Genomic DNA, 20,765 nt, shown 5'->3' with positions numbered 1-20,765 from the left:
GTTTACTCTAAGTAGGACTTAGTTGAATACAATGTTCAGTCATCTGATATTGTCGGTGTCTAACTCTGAACAGCTTATAGCATATAAAAGGCAGTATTGATGTTGACTTGGAGTATCTTTTTATCAGTTTAATCTGTTACATAAGACCTCTTCAGGCATTCTGTATTCTTGTTAAGTAAACATGCAAGGTGAGCTGTGGGAAGCAGCATGCTAGCTCCACCCCGTAAGCATTCTGCTCACCTTCCATGCATTAGAGGGAATTTTCTGGGTAGTCTTCTGTATTTCTGGATATGCCCCACACATTTTAGAACCCTGCTTTCTCCTGTACATGTAAGATGATTTCAGGTGGGACTTGAGCTCCACCTTGTTGTCAAAGGCAGAACAACACAGTAATTTATATTTCAGACTCCTCTAGCCCTCCATTATGTAGAGAGAACAGTTCAGAGCCCTATGTGGACAGCAAGCTCTTTGGAGATTCAGCATTTGACAAGGTTTTAGTGGAGTCCAAGGACAAGAAGAAAGTGTTGCCTTCTTCTAAGAGAGAGGAAAATAAACAGCCCTTATGGAGGCCTTTCCAATCCTACTTGTCTAAGGCTCCAGATCTGCAGATAGGAGCGAAGAATTTTAGACCTGCCATCCCTTCTGGAATATATCATGAACTTTGGCCAGAGGGCAGCAACTTTTGCCAACATGTTCAACCCTGGTACCTAAGCAAGGGGCAACAAGCACCATTTCTGACACCACCCCCCTTCCAGTTGGGGCTTGTCTACAGGGTTTTTGCAGACGCATGGAGGCAGATTACCTCAGACCTCTAGGTTCTGCAGCCACTGAAACTCAGACTCCACTTGGAATTTCTCCACAGAATTTTTTTCCATTCCCTCTTATCTTCCAACCCAGCCAAGAGGGCCAGGGTGCAGGATTCCATTCAATGCCTTCTCCACATATCAGAGATAGAACTGGCTCAATCAGGGGAGAGATTCTTGTGAATGAACTCAATTTTCTTCACAGTCGCCAAGAAATATGGATCATTTTGGGCTGTACTGGACTTGAAATATCTAAACAGCTTCACCAAGTATTGCAGGTTCAGGATGGAGAAACTCCTATCCATCAAGGAGGGCCTGAGAAAGGGAGACTTTCTATCTTCTGTTGACCTCAAGGAGGCATACTTCCATGTTCCCATCTTTTGTCCTCACAGCCATTACCTGTGATTTGCAATTGGCAAATGGCAATCTTCACTACCAGTACCCCTAGCGTGTTCACGATAATCATGGTCACCTTGGTGGCTCACCTCAGGTTGCAGAGTATTCACATCTACCCCTATGTAGATGATCTCCTACTTCAGTCACCTTTGCTTACAAAGGCTTGGAAGGATCTATATGTCATGCTGGCCTGCCTAAAGGGTTTTGCTTTCATTATCAATCAGGAAAAAAGTCATCTCCATCCTTCTTGAAGGCTCCAACACCTGGGGGCTTTGTTAGACACAGTCCTCAAGTTTCAAAAAGCTATTTGCCACATCCTGGCTTGCTCCTCAGTGGACCACATGTCTCTAGAAGTGGCCCTAGGCCTAATAGTCTCTGCACTTCAAATTACTCCCTGGGCAAGACATCACTCGTGTGCTTTACAATGGACACTTCTCCCTTTCCAACACAACATTGCAGTGAGATGTCACCTGTGAGGCATCGCCTTCCCTTGATGTGTCCACCATTCCCTGCTGTGGTGGTTGCAACAGGGCAACAGTCACAAGGGGGTGCCATTTCAGGATCCACCTTGAGTGATTCTCAACACAGACACCAGTCTATTGAACTGGGGGACTGTTTTCCAGGGCCAGGTGGCACAGGGGTGATGGTCCCCAGAAAAAACTCTGCTTCCCATCAATCTTACTTATCTTCAGGCAATCTGATTGGTGCTGCAGCACTTGCATCCAGTCACTCATCATTAGGCAGTCCTAGTCAGAATGGACAGCATGACCATGAAAGCTTCCGGTGTGGGCCAAGCAACACCTGGACTCCCTAGTGGCAGAATACCTGAGGGGGTTGGACAGCATTCAGGCAGACTGGATCAATCGGCAAAATCTCCAGCTAGGGGAATGGAAGCTGCATCCAGAAGTATTCTGGCCCATCATCCAGTATACTCTCTAGAATTGGTTACTGTAATGTACTTTACCTGGACCTCTCCTTAACACTGTCTGCCCCCTCTCGAGCTCCAGGCTACAGAGCAGACTGAGGTTCCTATTTTCAGTGCTTGCTAGAGAATGATGGAACACTCATGATGAGTGTAATTGTGGATCCTGTCCTATATTGGACAAGATAAGTCCAAACCAGTGATTGTAATGCTATGGCTGGTATCAAGCCTTCTGTTTCTCTCTGCTCACAATTGTACCATTTGAAAGAATAGCAAAGGACTATTAATGGGAGAATTAAAACCAATCATAGTTATGCTCTTTAGAAAGACCATTCTTTATAGCTTTTTTGGGGGGGGGGGGCTTGTAACATGCAATGTGCTGATTGCGTTGGGACCTGTGCACATTGAACCATTAGGGCTTTCTTACTTGTTTAAGTGAGACCACCTCATGTGCAAGACTTCTGTGGAAAGTTTGCTGCTAATTATGTGCAAGGATGTGGATAACTGTGTTGGAGAAACTGTAAAGTGCATTGACCTTTTCTTCAAGATGAAGGCCAAACTTTCCTTCTCGGTACCTCTGTATAGAAGAACGTAGGCACTGCAATCTAATTACAGCTAATTTTCTTTATGTTGAAGCTGCCTAACAAATTCTGAAGTATTCCTTGGAGGATCCAAGGATAACAAACTATTCCCTTTCAGTTTACACTGAATAGATTGTTAGAGAAGCCATTAAAAATTTAATTTAAAGAGGGAATGTTGTTATGAATACAAAACCAGAATGCATATTTTGAATGGCTTCTGCCATGCCAGGGTAAATAAACATGTAGAAGTATAGATTGTTTTAGGCTACAATCCTTTAACACACTTAACTGTGAGTAAGCCCCACTGAACCCAGTGGGGCTTTCTTCTTAATACATATGTAAAAGATTGCAGTGTTAGGTACCCGTGGGCTTTACTTTTGTTACATTTTGAAATCACTATGGTGCTGTGGTTAGAGTATTGGTGTAGGATAAGAGAGACTAAGATTCAATCCCTACTCAGCCATGGTGCTTGGTGTTCAGTCACTATCTCTCAGCCTAACCTCCCCTACCCACCTATGGTTGTTGTGAGGATAAAATGGAGTGGAGAGAGTCATGTATGGTGCCTTAGGTTCTGTGGGAGAAAGGCAGGGTATAAATGTAATAAATAGTTTGATTTTGTTTTTGCATTTATTTTGTGCTGCTTTAATCATTTTGGCTTTGTTGCAGACTTGGCAGAATTAATTGAAAAGTTTGTGTTGCATCTTTCCGAAACACCATCAGAATGTTACTTCAGTAGTAGAGAATGTGAAGGTAATTTTCTTTTTCCATGCTGCTGTTCTGGCTAATGAACTGAAAGATAAATGGTACTTCTTTCTTCTCAGGCTCCCTCAGTGGCCAGCCATTCTGTAACTAAGTAGGGCAGTTAGAGACAGCAGGACTCTTTTTATTGATCTGGTTTGACCCATTTTTGTTGGTCACTTTCAGTTTTTGACTGAATAAGGATATAACTATAATTAGTGGATTGTAATAGTAGGATGGTAGATCTTGGTATTTTATAAAATAGTGATGAGGCTTTCACTTTCCTCATAGCAAAATGCATATTTTGCTTCTAAGTTATTCTTTCCCACAACTTAGGGTAATGGTGGGAGAGGGACATGATCCAGAGACAAATAGGGGGTCCTCTCCCCACTAGGGGTCTTGGGTGGGCCTGTCCTAAGACTTTGGCTCCAGCTTGGGAGACTGAGACTGGCATCCTTGCACTCAGGCTGTGGGTGGGGATCCAGTGGAGTGGCCTGTGCTGAGGTGGGCACTTCCCTAACATTTGGCAATTGCTTTTGGACCTGAGCCAGCAGGCTGAGGTGGGTGAAACATCAGCTAGCTGTAGGACTACCCAATACCAGGATCCTCACCACTGTCCCATGCCAATCCCAATCCCCATTATCATCAATAAAAAATTGTGTCCATGTTTTTCCCAGCCTTGGGCTCTGTGTGTGGTCTTAGCTCCTGTGGACTTGTACTCTACATTAGGGACACAACAAGGAACTACTAAGTTTTGGCAGTGTTTTGCAGAGTCATTTTAACCGTTACCTTTCTGCATAGTTTTTTTAATCTCAGTCATAAGAACATAAGAAGAGCCTGTGGCCCATTTACGCCATCATCCTTTTCTCACAGTGGACAACAAGATGTTCGTGGGAAACTCACAAGCAGGACCTGAGCACAAGAGCACTCTCCCCTCTTGTGGTTTCCAGCAACTGGTATTCAGAAGCATACTGCCGCCAACTGTAGAGCATAGCTATTATGGCTAGTAGCCTTTGACACTCTCATCCTCCATGAATTTGTCTCATCCTCTTTTAAAGCCCTTCAAGTTAGTGGCTATCACTCCCTCCTCTGGGAGTGAGTTCTATAGCTTAACTATGCTCTGTGTGAAGAAGTATTTTCTTTCGTCTGTCCTAAATTTTCCAGCATTCAGCTTCATTTGGATGTCTGCGAGTTCCAGTGTTATGAGAAAGGGAGAAAAACTTCTCTTTATCCACTCTCTCCATGCCATGCATAATTTTATAAACTTCTATCATGTCACTTCTTACTCGCCTTTTCTCCAAACTAAGAAGCCCCAAATGCTGCCACCTTTCCTCATAGAGGAGTTGCTCCTTTCCCTTGATCATCTTGGTTGCCCTTGGAACTTTTTCCACCTTTATAGTATCCTTTTTGAGGTGATGCAACCAGAACTGTACACAGTATTGTTGCACTGTAGATTTGTATAACGGCGTTATGATATTGGCAGTTTTATTTTGGTTATCTTTCCTAATGATCCTCAGAATGGAATTTGCCTTTTTCATAGCTAGCACACACTGGGTTGACATCTTCACAGAGCTATCCACTATGACCCCAAGGTCTCATTTTTGGTCAGTCACCACCAGTTCAGACCCCATGAGCGTATATGTGAAATTAAGATTTTTTGCCCCGACATGTATCACTTAACACGCTCACATGAAATTGCATTTTGCCATTTTACCAGCCATTCACTCAGTTTGGAGATTCCTTTTGGAGCTCTTTATAATCTCTTTTGGTTTAACGACTCTGAATAATTTAGTATCATCAGCAAATTTAGCTACCTCACTGCTCACCTCTAACTCTAGATTGTTTATGAACAATTTAAAAAGTACAGGTCCCAATACCAATCTTTGTGGGACTCTACTTTCTACATCTCTCCATTGGGAAAGCTGTCCATTTATTCCTACTTTCCTGCTGCTTAACCAATTCCTGAACCACAAGGGGACCCCTTTAATTTTTCACTAAATTAAAGACGGGAGCCCTAAAATGCTACTTGCCAATTTATATCACATAGTTGAGGACTGCCTGGAACATGGAATTGTGGAAGACTGAAGTGGTGGTGGTGGTTTAGTGCTGCTAGGGGGCATTTTCTTCCACCCGTCTGTGGTATTTTAAAATTCAATCTTTCCTGAAATTAGATAAGGCACTCTTGTTGAACTTGAGGAGTATGATTAAGACTTTCTTATTCCTAGTGTTTGGCTTTATTATTATTTTATTGTTGTATGTATGGCTTGTTTTTGTGTACTCTGTAATGTTCCATACTTTTAATGTTTTATGCTTGTGTATTATATATGGTAAGTGGTTTATATTAGAATGTTTTAGGTAAATGATGAGTGTTGGGAGGGGGGAAATGAGTGAGTAAAATGCTGGAGTATGCTGGATGGTGATTGTCAGAGTGACTAAGAATGAGGGCTTTATATCTGAGTGTGTGGCAGTTTGGCAGTTAGGGTATTGTTAGAGATAGTTGAGAGAGTTGGTATTAGATTGCTTGGGCTTGTTTAGTAGTATTGAGAGTAGGGTCAATGTTGATTTATTATTTTGGATTTAGATGGTGAAAGAATGGAGTTAGAGTGGGTATATTTTAGGTGGGTAGGTCATGTAAGAGCTTAACAAGTTACAGAATACACAGTAACTTAAGTGAAGGAACAAAAGACCTGTTTTGATGCCATATGCTTATGAACACAAAGTAATCTTGCTTGTTTTAAAAATATATTTCTTCTTAAATATTGTTTTATTTCACAGACATACCTCATTATTTGGCTACACTAAAGGTTGATTCAGATACATGATATCTGTGGTGGCAGCATATACCTGAAGGGGTGTTTCAGTAGCTGGTTACAGGGGCTGAACTCGTAGCTGTGAGCTTTAAATAGATTAGGGGTGTTGAGTCTTGCCTATTTACCTGAGCCATTATAGCAACAGAGCTAAAAGAATATAGAGAGGAATCCCTAACTGCATTGCTATATTGTGTGGTGTAAAAGAAGTAACAGAACCATGCCCCCCTCTTCTAACAAGTAAAGTGGGTTGGTGAGGGGTGGGGGTATGACATAGTCTACTTAGAAATGCAAATAATTAAGCAGTATTTTAAAATATAAATATGTTTACATTTTCAACATATTATTTGGCACTTGTGATACAGTATCTTCCATATTTTGTTATTTGTATTAAAGCATATGCTGTAAACACAGAGAATCATGGAACATGAGAAATCTAACGTTAGGATATCCTGTTTCCCAAATTATGTTTTAAAAAGCAGATGGATTTGAGTTTTAATAAGCCAGCAGACTACCTAGTGCAGCCCCTCCACACAGATAAACTTTGCCTAGGTTTTCATCATTAGGGAGTATAATAATAGTTTAGTCTAGCTTTTTAGTGAATAGAATCAATGTGTTATATGAAAGTAGTTTCAGGACAATGCATTGATATTCAGTGTTATCATGTTTCTGGAAATGAGAAATTGATTATCTTAAACTACAGCAGCTTTCTAAGCCCTTGGGTAGCTGAAATTAGAATAACACAATTCATCCAGCTGTTGTGAAATCCCTCAGGATTTCAATCCATTATAAAATTTGCAAATCTGGAAAAATCAAATTAGTTTCAGTTAACGTTTTAAAGATGAGGGAGAATAATAAGCTAATATATTGACATTTATACAGTTGCAAGGCTTTTAAAAATTATAATAAACAATAGCAACACTTAACTCTATATTACCTGTCTGGGGGCTTAGGTGGAGGATACACTTAAAGTGAAAGGCTCTGTGAGAAAAGACTGCAGGAAAGCCAGTCTCTGTCTATGGCATAATGTATGGATTACAGTTGCTCCTGGGCTCAAGCCACCAAAATAGAACTGATATTGCAGATGTTAAAAAATGTTTGTCCTCTTACCTTCCCTTTTCCATCGCCATATGGCAGCCTGCTGGCCCTAGAGGTGGTGTGGGAGGTCTGTCAGACTGTGCTGCTTGAAACAGCAGACGCCTCATATGATTTTCCATAGGAAGTGGGCCATCACTGTCGGAAATAGTTCCACCTATCGTGCGAAGGCAAGAATGCTTTTGAAGTCAAGACTAGGGACGTCATGCCCCTCCCACTCTCCAGTTCATTCTTGCCTTCGTACGAACAAGATTGGAATTTTCATAGCATTTAGCTAAGTCTCATATCTGTCTTTAAATCCTTTCTCTTTTTCTGTTTGTGTTTAGCCTCTGAGGGTTCCCTCAGGGACCGCGGCTGCGGCTTCCTCACCCTTCCCTCAGAGCTATTCAATCTATTTTTATTTACTTGACTGGGGGCTCCCTCTGAGACCGCGGCTGCGGCTCTCTTTGTTTTGGCAGTTTCTAGCCCCCCCCCGCTCAGTTGTCTCTTTAGCCAGGGGGCTCCCTCAAGGACCGCGGCTGCGGTTCTCCCCTTTTGATCGCTTCTGATCCTGATCGCTGTTAACCTCTCCCCCCCCCGATCGGTTGCCGCGGCTGCGGCTTATCCGATCTCAGCGGGAGCTTGCAGCTGCGGCTCCCGCCGTTAACCCTCTGCCTCAGATCGCCCTCGCAACGTGGCTTAAATCCCACTGAGGGCTTTACAGACCGCGATGGCGGCTCTCTCTGTGGTGGCTGCCGTTTTTCCCCTACCTGTTTTCTCCGGGGATTTTTTGGAGCCGCTACTGCGGTTTTTGGCGAGATCGGCTGGGCAGCCCTTCCTCCAGTTCGCCTCCGACGGCCGCCATTGCTTCTTCCCTCTCTGCCTTTTTTTCCCCGCTCCTTTTTTCCGGGCGCCATTTTTTTCTTCTTCCAGAATTTGAATTTCCCGCCCTTTTTGTTCCCCTTATTATCGGATACCTCCCCTACAGACTATCTATCCATACGTTTGTGTATATGTGCTGCTGACTAATTTACACACAACTGATTTACACACTTTACTGTGGCTGTAATCATAGTGGCTGAATTATATTATCAAGGCTGGAGCTCCAATCCTAGTGGGCTGGATTGTATTATCAAGGCTGGAGCTTTAATCCTAGTGGCTGGATTACATTATCAAGGCTGGAGCTTTAATCCTAGTGGCTGGATTACATTATCAAGGCTGGAGCTTTAATCCTAGTAGCTGGATTACATTATCAAGGCTGGAGCTTTAATATCAGTGGCTGAATTGTATTAAATCTGATTTACATTACATATCCTGCCCCCTATGGGGCCGTGAACAAGCCAAAAACCCAGCCTACAGCACTAATCTGAGTGTGCCTACTCTAAACAGCCTATATTATATTAACGCTGATACTTCTGTGCATTCTGCCCCCTCTGTGGCAGTGCATTCGCCATCTGCCAGTGTATCCTACCCCCTCTGTGGTAGTACGCTGTGCCAGTTCGGGTCTTTACATCCTGCCCCCTCCGTGGCAGTGTACTGCACCCAGGTTCATATAAGATGGCAGAACAGCCAGGCATGTCACCATCAACACACATGGTGCCAGATCAGCCAGACATGCCACAATCAGCCAAGCCACAACATACTAACACGTCTAAGACCAGACATGCCAAAGCACTGGCTAAGACAAAACATCTTTCCAGCCATAGTAAACCAAAGCGCCCTCGTTATGTCTCTGTGCCAACAACTACCACAGCACAGACACACATAAGTGATATTTTCCATTCTCCTGCTACGGCCTCTGACGAGGAAGAGTTTGTTGGCTTTCCCCCTCACGGTTCGCCTAACGAACCTACCTCTGGCTTACCGCCTCAGACATCTGTTCCAATAGCCCACCAGGTACATACATCTCCCACATCTGGTCTGCAGCTGTCTCCTGATTTCCTCTCCCAACTCCAAGCCATGCTGGCTTATTTCACACGAATGCAGTCACTACCACAGGTTCCTGCCATACCCCCACTCAACATGGACCAACGTGCGTTCCATGCTGCTCATCCTTCCTGCTCACCAGATCCCTTTGATGTAGCCAGAGGCAGATGTACGGACGAAGCCTCGTATGCGGAGGAGTTAACTTTTACTGACCATGTTGAAGGAGACGACTGGAGCGACTATTCAGATCATGAGGAGGATACATCGTATCGCTTGTTCAATACCTCAGATTACCAACCGCTCGCACGTAGGGTACTTCACACGCTTGGTCTCCAGACTGCGCCTTCAACTTCGTCCTCTCCAGCTCTCAAAGAGGCCAAGGTCCTCAAATCCCCTGCACCTACTGAACACTACATCCCGGTGCCGGACCCAATTGCCAAATTAACTTCCGAAGAATGGGCCCACCCACTCAAAGCTCGACGCTTCAAGAACATGGCTGACAGACTTTACGCCCTAGCCCCAGACTTCGCCACCAAGTTAGATGTCCCTGGCATAGATGAACCAATCGCTCGCCTCGTTTCACGATCTATCTTGCCCAGGGAAGGGGAATCCCACCTAAAAGATACTACTGAGCGTCGAATAGACTTCGCCCTCCGCAAGAACCACGAGGCCACTGCCCTAGCCATGCGTGCCTCCGCCTCAGCCTCCATCTTCTCCAGAGCATCTATGATGTGGCTGGATGACCTTCTAGAGGATGATAACCCTGATCCTGTCGCCTTCAAAAGAGCACTATTGAAATTACGCAAGACAGCAGCCTTTGTGGCCGATGCCACTTTGGATGCCACCCAATTAGGGGCACGAGCCATGACGACTCAAATAGTCGCTCGTCGCACCCTCTGGCTTCGCCACTGGCAAGCTGATTCAGCGGCCAGATTGAACCTGTCCAAGGCTCCTTACTCCGGATCTCTACTCTTCGGCGAGGAAGCTCTAAAGGCAGTTCTGGTTGATCCAAAAGACGCCCATAAACCGGTTCTAGCCACAGTCAAGAACATCGACCACAGGCCCTTCAGGCAATTTCCCTCCTTTCGTTCTAACCAGCCTTTTCGAGGAACGCTGCCAGGAGGACGAGGCCGCGATTTCAGACCCTATGATTCCAACGCATTCAGGGGTTCCTGGAACCGACGCTTCCAGGGCAGAGGTCAGTACCAAGGGCGCAGGGGCAACTCATCGTCCTCATATAGGGGAGGTCCTCGCCTACACAAGTAGTATTAACGCCCTCCCCATAGGTGGCAGATTACTTAATTTTGGAGATCGATGGCTGCGCCTTACTACGGTCTCCTGGATCAGGAACCTCTTCACTTATGGCTATACCATAGAGTTCTGGGCAACCCCATCAGACAGATTCCACCCGTCTCCTTGCCCAAGGGCACCAGCCAGGCACAACATCATGCAGACAGCTATACATCACCTCTTGGACATAGCGGCAATAGAGCCAGTTCCCACAACTGAGAGATCGGAAGGGGTGTACTCCCTCCTATTTGCTGTGCCAAAACGAGATTTATCTTGGAGGGCGGTATTGGATCTCAAGTTTGTCAACCGTTTTGTAACATACCGCAAGTTTAAAATGGAATCTCTCCATTCCATTACCGAGAGTCTGCATGAAGGAGACTTCCTGGTTTCTATCGACCTTAAGGAAGCGTATCTCCATGTACCCATTTGCATAGCCCACAGAAAGTTTCTTCGGTTTGCTTTTGGCCACCAACATTTTCAATATAGAGCGATGCCTTTTGGCCTCTCCTCTGCTCCAAGAGTATTTTCCAAGGTGCTACTCATCCTAGTGGCTTACCTTCGGACCCAAGGGGTTCATATCTACCCATATTTGGATGATCTGCTCATACGGGCCAAGTCTGAAGAGCTGGCTCATCATCATTTAATGATCACTCTCAATGTTTTGCAGACCTACGGCTGGCTTGTCAACTTCGACAAAAGCCATCTCCAACCAACCCAACGCCTACTACATCTTGGGGCAATGTTGGACACCCTGCAGGCAATGGTCTTCCTGGCTCCAGATCGCATCACTGCCATCACAAGCATCGCAAGGTCCCTGATGCAACAAACATCCGCAGATGTCATGCTTCTCGCCAGAGCGCTCGGGATGTTTATCTCCACAATCCACATTGTGCCCTGGGCTCGAGCCCACACTCGGCCCCTTCAGTGGACTCTGTTGCCTTTTCAAAAAGACATTGCCAGCTCCAACCATCGCAAAGTTCGTTTGAGCCCCGCACTGCGCCTCTCCTTCCGCTGGTGGACCAAGGTTCAACACCTCTCCAAGGGCACGTTGTTCAGAGAACCCCGCAGAACCGTCGTGACCACAGACGCCAGCCTCATAGGTTGGGGAGCCCACTGCAACTCCCAGTACGTTCAGGGGGTTTGGCCCAACGCAGAGCAATCTCGAAGCATCAACTGGCTGGAACTAAAGGCTGTCCACTTGGCTCTATGTCATTTTCAGTCTCTGTTCCCTTTGCATCATGTACTCATTCGAACAGACAACACGTGTGTAAAATCTCATTTGAACAGACAGGGGGGCACCAGGTCTCGTCCTCTGCAGGACATAGCCTCCCTCATCTTTGTCTGGGCAGAACAACATCTACAATCCCTGAAAGCAGAGCACCTCAGAGGGATTTGGAATGTGACAGCAGACTGGCTCAGCAGACAACAGGTCTTCCCGGGAGAATGGAAACTTCATCCAGCCATTTTCCATCGTCTCCAGTGTCGGTTCGGCGCCCTCTCAGTCGACCTGTTTGCTTCCAGTCACAATTGCCAGCTTCCCAGGTACTTTGCCCGATACCTGGACTCAACAGCAGAAGCAGTGGACGCTCTGACAACGCCTTTCCTCCCATACCATTGTTAGCCAAAACCTTGAGGAAGGCGCGAACCGAAAGGGCACAGCTGGTTCTGATAGCACCATTTTGGCCACGCCGACCGTGGTTCTCAGATCTTCTGGCAATGTCAATGATGGATCCTTGGACACTTCCAGTAACGCCAGACCTCCTATCCCAGGGCCCAGTACTGCACCAGGACCCTACTTGGCTCAATCTAACAGCGTGGCGTTTGAACGGAGACACTTGAGGTCAGCTGGACTGTCTGACGCTGTGATTGATATTATTTTGGCCTCGAGAAGACCATCTACCACTCGCATTTATCAACATACCTGGGTGGCTTTCTCCAAGTGGTGTCAGTCCCACCACCACGATCCATCCCAGGCCAATGTGCACCAGGTGCTCCAATTTCTCCATAGTGGCTTTATGATGGGACTTCGACCCAACACTCTACGTCGACATGCGTCTACTCTGTCATCCATTCTCTCAGTGTCCTCTCCTGGAGATCATATTTCCTCACATCCGTTCATCAAACGTTTTTTGAGGGGAGTCGCCCTACGTTCTCCGGCTGTTGTCCATCGGTTCCCCTCATGGAGTTTGCCGAAAGTCCTGCAGGCTTTGCAACGCCCTCCATTTGAACCCATCAGGACTGTGCCCCTACGCATACTGTCCTTCAAGGTCCTGTTTCTGATTGCAATCACATCTGCCAGACGCGTTTCGGAGTTGGGCGCATTGTCTTCTGCTCGACACCTCTGCGTCTTCCATAAGGACTCTGTTGTGCTGAAGACTGACCCTTCCTTTCGTCCCAAGGTCGATTCAGTTTTTCATTGCAACCAGGACATTGTGTTGCCTTCCTTTTGCCCGGATCCTACCCATCCTCTTGAAAAGGCTTGGCATTCATTAGATGTCCGGAGGGCTCTCAAGACCTACCTGTGTAGGACCCAAGAGATTCAACGAACGGAGTCTCTGTTTGTATCCTTTCATCCAAGGTCTATGGGGCATAAAGTATCCAATCCTACCTTATCCCGTTGGTTAAGGGCATGCATTACCTTAGCATATGAGTCCCTGAAGCTGCCAGTTCCTGCTAGTATAACAGCTCATTCTACTAGGTCAGCTGCCACTTCGGCTGCTTTTGCTACTAATGCTCCTGTTGCCGATATTTGTAGGGCCGCAGTCTGGTCTTCCCCACACTCGTTTATAAGACATTATAAAATTGATCGTTATGCCTCTGCTGATGCTTCTTTTGGCAGACGAGTGTTGCAACAGGTTCTTAATGAGGATTAACATGTGGGTGGTCCCTCCCTATATGGGTTGCTTTGGTACATCCCACAGTGATGGCCCACTTCCTATGGAAAATGTACCATTGGTCTCACCTGAAAGGTGATTTTCATAGGAAGGGGCCATCACGACCCTCCCAGTTGGAGGATGACTAGCGATTTTATCAATGGGTTACATGTTATTGTTTCCATATTGTATTTAAATGTAAGAGTGAAGTCAAGACTTTTAGTTCTGTTATGTTATGAAGTTATGTTAGTCATGTTGTTATGCATGTGACTATTATGTTATTTTCCTGGCGGGCCTGTTGGCCTTGTTCTTGTATTTTTAGATATCTCTTTTAGACTCGCTACGAATGAACTGGAGAGTGGGAGGGGCATGACGTCCCTAGTCTTGACTTCAAAAACATTCTTGCCTTCGCACGATAGGTGGAACTATTTCCCACAGTGATGGCCCCTTCCTATGAAAATCACCTTTCAGGTGAGACCAATGGTACATTTAATGTTCCTCCATAGAAAATTAGCATGTTGGGGAGAAGACTATTTTAGAGTCCATCTCCCAGGTTTCCAAAGTGTGTATGTGTGTTTTGGGTTTTTTAAAAATTATTTAGGTATGGGGTAGTATGCAGTCATGTGAACCCCTACTTTCAGTTGAAGGTGGTATGTTTCAAACATAGATTTGTCTCCTTATTTACTGGTTACGAGTCAGTACTCTCTGGCATTATGTATTAAAGGACCTCTAATAGATTGGGACAATCTCTACTTGGAACAATGAAAGTCTGGAGTTGTGGCTTACCTACCACACATGTTTGCCCCTACTAGGCTAGATGGATCATTCTCCTGGGAGAGAAGGCTGTTCCTTATAACCTCACTATCTGTATATAAGTATTTAAATACTTTTTTCTGGAAAATTCCCTCGCTCTTCATATTTTGGTCAAGTGGCTATGAAGTGAAAGTAGACCAAAAAGCCATGTTTATTGTCATATTTTATCACAAAGCATAGCCATAATTATAAAGCATGCTGCATGTCCCATTTCAGATTTGGGCTATTAAAATTACATGTCTTACTTTGCTGTCTTTCACGGGGTTTTATTTGCATGCTTGCCATTTGATTACATGAGGTTACTGAACTCTATAAAACTAAAACTCTGCATTTTCTGCTGTTAATTCAAGTTTTATTTTTCCCCCATCCAAATTCTGAAGAGTACTTGGTTAATAGAGAAACAATTCAAGTTGAAACGAGTCTTTAAAATTCTGGCAAACTTAATGTCATGTTAGACATAAGTAGCTGTATATACTTCAAGCTGAATGTGTCTCTAATTAGAAGTAAAACAGATCATACACATTATTTTGCATCTCCTTTCAAGGTAGCAATAAAAACTGAAACTTTTGAAGCATAGATTGCAGTTTAAAATTTGACCTTTTATGTTTTGAAATTGCTTCAGCTTCACCCACAGTAATTTAGCATGAAGACAGGCTTGCCCATCTGCTGAATAGTATCTAAAGATGCAAGTAGAAAGAAACATTTTATTTAATGTGTAGATTTGTCAGAGATTGGAACTTGGTGTATTAGGAAAGAAGATTATTCCTTGTTCCTTTTCTTGAGATTTCATGACCTTTATGAAAAGCTTTGAATTTTTAAACAGAAATGTGTCTAGTTGTTTTTTATACACTGCTATCATGTATCTTTTGAGTTTCATTTTATAATGTTGGTTAATTTTTTCTATCATATTCTGTAAACCAGCATGAGAGCCATACAAATCCCTGTTGGTAAGATAAAAATAAATATAAGGGGTGTTTTTATTTTTAGATTCTGCATATTCATCTGGAGTACTGTGTCCAGTTTTGGACACCACACTTTAAGGAGGATATAGACAAACTGAAACAGGTAAAGAGTAGGGCAATGAGGGTGATCAGGGGACTGGAAGCAAAGCCCTATGAGGAGAGACTGAAAGAACTGGACATTTTTAGCCTTGAGAAGAGAAGACTGAGGGGAGATATGATAGCACTGTTCAAGTACTTGAAAGGTTGTCACACAAAGGAAGGCCAGGATCTCTTCTCAATCATCTCAGAGTGCAGGACGTGGAATAGTGGGCTCAAGTTGCAAGAAGCCAGATTTCAACTGAACATCAGGAAAAACTTCCTGTTAGAGCAGTATTACAAAAGAACCAATTACCTAGGGCAGTGGTGGGCTATGCAACACTGGAGGCGTTCAAGCGGTAGCTGGACAGCCACCTATTGGGTATGCTTTAGGTTTGATTCCTGCATTGAGCAGGGGGTTGTGTTCGATGGCCTTATAGACCACTTCCAATTCTTCTGTTCTGTGATTCTATGATAAGACTATCTGCATTTTTATTGAGCTCTGGTAAGTTTATCTGAACCACAAATGAGTTAAAATGAATTACTATGTTTAAACCCATTGTCTAGGAGTGTCAGAAGGACATTTCATAGCCTCTGGAAAGTGTCTCCTCATGGGTTAAAGGCAATGGGAGAGGGTCCCTTGCCTGTCCAGTTCATTCCTACTGCAGAAAGTAGCCATAGTATGGAGGTTGGAGAGTAGCAGGAACTCAAGCTTCTTCCCTCAATATGATATGACAGTGGAGTGAAAACCACAGCAGTGACACCTATCCTTTCCTCCCTCCTCTGCTCTCATGTTTTGAACAGGATAGCATACACACATGCTTACTTTCACCAGTGAGCTCCACATGTCAGGACAGCAAATATTGTGGTTGCTTATAAGAGAGCAATCTAACCTCAGTATTTGAGAGAGCTTGATCTTGTATTGAATAAGTAGCACTGAAGAAAAGAGTGAGTTGTCACCTTATTATGTACTCTGGGCCAGATGCTACCTTCTTTGAGCAGCAGTTTCTCTACAACATTTGTCTGGCAAGGATTCACTTAGCCTGGGGTCTGATTTATGCTGTTACAGATGGGGGTCAGCAGAATTTTTATAGGGCAGCTGCTTGGTGATGTAGCCTTTGGTAAAAGGGTGCTGAAATGTGCATGGATTCTGTAGTGATAGTGCTTTGTGGCTGAGGGGCGATATAAGACAAAGATACAGCAGTTTGGGTTGAACAAAGGGCCAATTTATTAAACTATAACAAAATCCCTTAAAGTGAAACCTAGATGCGGGAACTGTCTATAAGCAAGCAGCTTGCCATACTGCTCTGGGGCGACCAGCCCCTACCGGGGCAAGGGCAAGCCCTTCTGCTTACCCCTTACCTCGGCCACACTCTCTAGGTGAGCAGGGGGGCCTTCCTACATCACCCCCCCTGGGGCCGTACAACTCTGGGTGGATGAGGTAAGTTGGCCCCAAAGGCAGCCAATATCCTGCCCTCAGGCTGTAAAGCCCTTACAGACAGGCCTCAGGAACCACCAATCACCTCCAAAGGTGCCTAAGGGGGCCACCTAGCTGTCCTTACCTACTTCACTTCCCGCACCTTACCACCACAAAAGGGGGGACAAATCTCTGTTTAGTCCCCCTTTACTCCACTGCCGAGAAGCCCCTCTCACAGACACCTCTGCAGGTACACTAGAAAGATGTTGTTCCCTGAATCTGTTGGATGAACTCCATCAGCCCTATAAAGTTCAACCCCGGAATGCTGGATGTGGGGGTGATGAAGAGCCAACCCCCCATGTGCGATAAGAGCCAACCGAATCTGTTGGTTGACCTTCCAGTGTGCCCTATCTATCCCCTTCAGGGGGCCCAAACAACACCAGACCCTGCGTTGGAGAATGTCTGACCAAATCAGATGCACCATAGGCCAACATTGCCTCACAAACTGCATGTCCTCATATGCCTGCAAACTGAGGGCCTTGCCCTTAAGTAAACCAAGGTCATCTCCCCCAAGTGAATAACCATAACATGTGGACCTATCCGTACTAAACCTTGCTGGAATAGCGTGGGCCATCCCAGTGTATCCCTCGCCAGCCAGGCCATTGCACTGTGGCCCATTGACTGAGACCCAGCTGTGAACCAACACTCGACCTTGCGGCCCTACGGCCTGCCCAGAAGACAATGGTATTGCTGCAGATGAGGTTGTGTGTTCGCTCCATCCTCATCCAGCAACCTGCCAGAGACAAAAAAAATTATAAACAGGCTTCTGGGCCTCCAGGCCCACCAAAGGGGTGAATATAGCTCTTATAGGCCCAGGTTTCCACCTGGCCTGCAACCATGCCTGAGAAAACCCAAGACTTGCTGCTATGGAAGCAGCTCCAATCCTGAAAGAGTGGGTCCCAAACCCTGAGGCGTCCATTCCCAAGCCCTGAAGTACCAGCTTAATGAGCACCCAGAACTGAAATTTCGTAAGGGGAGACCCAAATAACAAATAACCTGTCCCTGATCCCCTGGCCTCCAGAAAATGTTGCAAAGCCCTCACAGGGCAGATGCCTGGTACTGGGGAAGGGGATAAAACCACAGTCTGCCCCTGTGCCTCTGATCGGTCTTGGACCATCTTAACTTGATGTTAGCACAACCTCCATCCATACTGACATCTGATAGCAGGAGGGTGCATAGGGAAGAGTCTAGCTTGGACCCAGCAACCACCTCCCCTATCTGAAAGGCTCCAAAAAACAACATGAGGGTGGTTGCGTGGAACAGCCGGACCTTGTAGTTGGAGGAACATACTTCTGCCCCTTGGCCCAATAGGCTCAGCGATAAAGGGCAGCAGGGATTGGGGTAGCGGGGCATTCTCTAGCCCATCCGGACAGCATACGGCAGACTCAAAAATCCTCCGAATGATCCTGAAAGCCCCCAGCCTTGGTCATAAAGGAAAGTCCCGCCAACTTACCTCGCAGCATTCTGACTGACAGGCCCTTCCTCCTGCCCTCCACCAGGAATTCCAGCAGGTGACTCACCATAATAGACCACCCTGGCATGTAGCCCCTGCTGGCCCAGAACTCCTGGATCTCCCTACCTGCTCTCTGATAGCTGGCGAGCATGCTGGGGACAATCAATAGGCTTATGGCCCTCTCCGACTCTTCTCTCCAATCTCCCACATCATGGGAGGCACAGCTTCCACCTGAGCTCTGGCCAGTGGCACCAGCTGATGGAAACGCTGCATCTGATTCTGTGACAGAGCATCAGCAACTCTATTGTCAATATTGTCAACTCTATTGTACATGCCCCCAAAAGAATATTAAAACTCAGGCACTGGAGAACAAAAGCCCAGACAAGGGCCATAACCCTAGTGTTCCTGGATGTAAGGGATTTAATAACCTGAACAGTAGCCATGTTTTCACACTAAAAAATGGACCATAGAGTTCCGCAGCCTCTCTGCCCATAAATAGACTGCCAGTACGATGAACAAGAATTCAAGAAAGGTTAGATCTCTGGTCAACTCCTCCTGAATCCAGGTCTGTGGCCAGCGCCCATTACATTAGCAAGCAAAAACCACTCAAAATCCAAGATCTCCAGACACATTGGATTGGACTTGTAGTTCCACCTCCAGGAGCTGGTCCTCTCTCTGAAAGGATTACCCCATTGAAATCCTGCAGGAAAGAGGACCATACTGCCAAATTGGCACGAAATGCTGCCACCACCCTAAACCTGTGGAGGGGCCATGAAAGCCCCACTGTTGTGATCCAGTCTACTCAGAAAGGAAAAGAAGGGGGAGGTACGAGTTTCGGGCGCCCCAGCAGTCAGAGGAGGCAGGGCTGGAGAATGTTGTGTCTGAGCAGGAACGAGCGGAAGGGGGGCAGCCAGCTCCCCAGCCAGTTCCCATGAGTAATTCCCTTCCTGAGGAGCCAGGCGCACTGCCTCCGGCTGAGGCAGAGAGCCCGTGGGGGGAAGCTTCAGAGTCAGTGCCAGACACTCCTTTCCCAAGCGGTTCTCAGGAGGAATCCAGTTTAGCACCTCCCTCTGACCTCGAGGCTGTTGCTCGTGAGCAGATGTCTTCCGATGAGCAGTTGGAAGCGCGCCCCCTGTCCCCGCGTTCCCGCCGGTGGGAGAAACGGTCAGGGCAAAGACAGGACTTACAAAGGAGCCAAAGATTACGTTCAAAAACCACTCCTATATAAACCTGTCGCGCCCGGAGGGAGGTCCACGGTAGTCAGGGGATGCGCCACACCTTGTCCTGCCAAGCCCGTCCACTGTCTCTCCAATGCATCCAGGTGTGCTAAAATAGCTGCCCATGGGGGCATCTCTTCTTCATCTGAAGACCCAACCACTGGGGGAGGGCATTTGGGAGTGGCCCAGGGGCTTTCCCGTTCCCTTTTGCTCCTCCTTTCCCTTTCTAGGGTGGCATGTCACTAAAGCCCCACACCCACAAAAAACCAACAATAAGCTACTTGTCTGAAGAACCAAATCCTCTGCCCTCAACCAACCTAAACCCTGGTGAAAATTAATTAACCTAAAAGTGGGGGGGGGAGTAAGAGGGGCTTAAAGGGGCTGCTCAATTATGCAAGGCCTGCAATAGGCCGTACCTACCCCAACGCCCCCTTCAGGCCTATATTAATCAAACTCCCAGGCCCGCACAGGTCGTCCACCGTAGCCTAAAAGCCCCCAGCCACTCAGGCTGAAAAGGCCTAACTCCCCCCTGATGATCACCTGAGGGAAGACCTAACTCTCCTGCCCCACCCCCTGAGTGGAGGCTGAACTAGGCCGACCACAGAGCACCCTTAAAATGCGCTGCCTGAGTGCAGCCTGTAAATATTCTGGTATGGCATGTCTAAACTGGCACCGCCCATGTGTACCCTTAAGTGCCCACAGCCTCAGCGGCTCCAGCAGCTGCCGCTCTGATGACCTCCCCCAACTGCTGGGGGGTAGCCAACCACCAAGCCTGCCTAGTCCGTGAAGGTGGCCCGCTTCCTGCCGCCACTGCCGCACTTCCCAAAGCTCCACACAAAATGGTGTCGTCTATGCGGCCCATCAAAATGGCCACCACCACTCTTGTCCTGCACTGCTCCATTCTGTGTCAGCCTCCTCGAGCCGTTACGCCCCAACAGGAGGATAAGGGAGGTGGTGAGGGCTTAAATAGGCCCCTAGCAGTGCTTTGTGCATGATGCGCGATCACTGCCCTTTTTCAAAATGGCGGCTGGGGCATTTGCCCTCCAGCCGCAAATGCACCCTGCCCACCCACACTACACTCAAGCAAGAGGAGTGGGACTTGCTGGCCAACAAGGTGGTGGTTCCCTGCTCTGTCAACCAGATCATCTTGGTTTGTTGTATCAAGTCTTATGATACTTTTGCATAGACATGTTCTATCTTACCCCAAATGGGAATCCATTTTGGTAGGGACAGTATCACTTTGGAATCTCAGAAAGCTAATCCTACCAGAGAATGCTTCTCAGATGTCAAGAGTGCCTTCCTGAGAGGAATTCATGTTCCTTTGGGGGCAGTTGACACCAACACATAACTATCAGTAT

The 20,765-nt window shown here is 46.3% G+C and overlaps 1 protein-coding gene across 5 annotated transcripts in view; it reads left to right on the top strand.

The window, feature by feature from the left end:
* TBC1D32 (TBC1 domain family member 32) overlaps window positions 1–20,765 on the top strand; it is a 182,806-nt gene that overhangs the window by 135,600 nt on the left and 26,441 nt on the right. For 4 of the 5 annotated variants that reach the window (XM_061623722.1, XM_061623720.1, XM_061623721.1 and 1 more), the window contains exon 28: window positions 3,369–3,452. The exons of the other annotated variant lie outside the window; for it this stretch is intronic. In XM_061623722.1, coding sequence (XP_061479706.1) covers window positions 3,369–3,452 — 84 coding nt within the window. The remainder of the gene's footprint in view (window positions 1–3,368; window positions 3,453–20,765) is intronic. 5 annotated transcript variants of the gene reach the window in all.

This window comes from Rhineura floridana, chromosome 4 (genome assembly GCF_030035675.1).
Source record: "Rhineura floridana isolate rRhiFlo1 chromosome 4, rRhiFlo1.hap2, whole genome shotgun sequence".
Taxonomy (NCBI): domain Eukaryota; kingdom Metazoa; phylum Chordata; class Lepidosauria; order Squamata; family Rhineuridae; genus Rhineura; species Rhineura floridana.
This window is presented reverse-complemented; position numbering and strand designations above follow the sequence as displayed.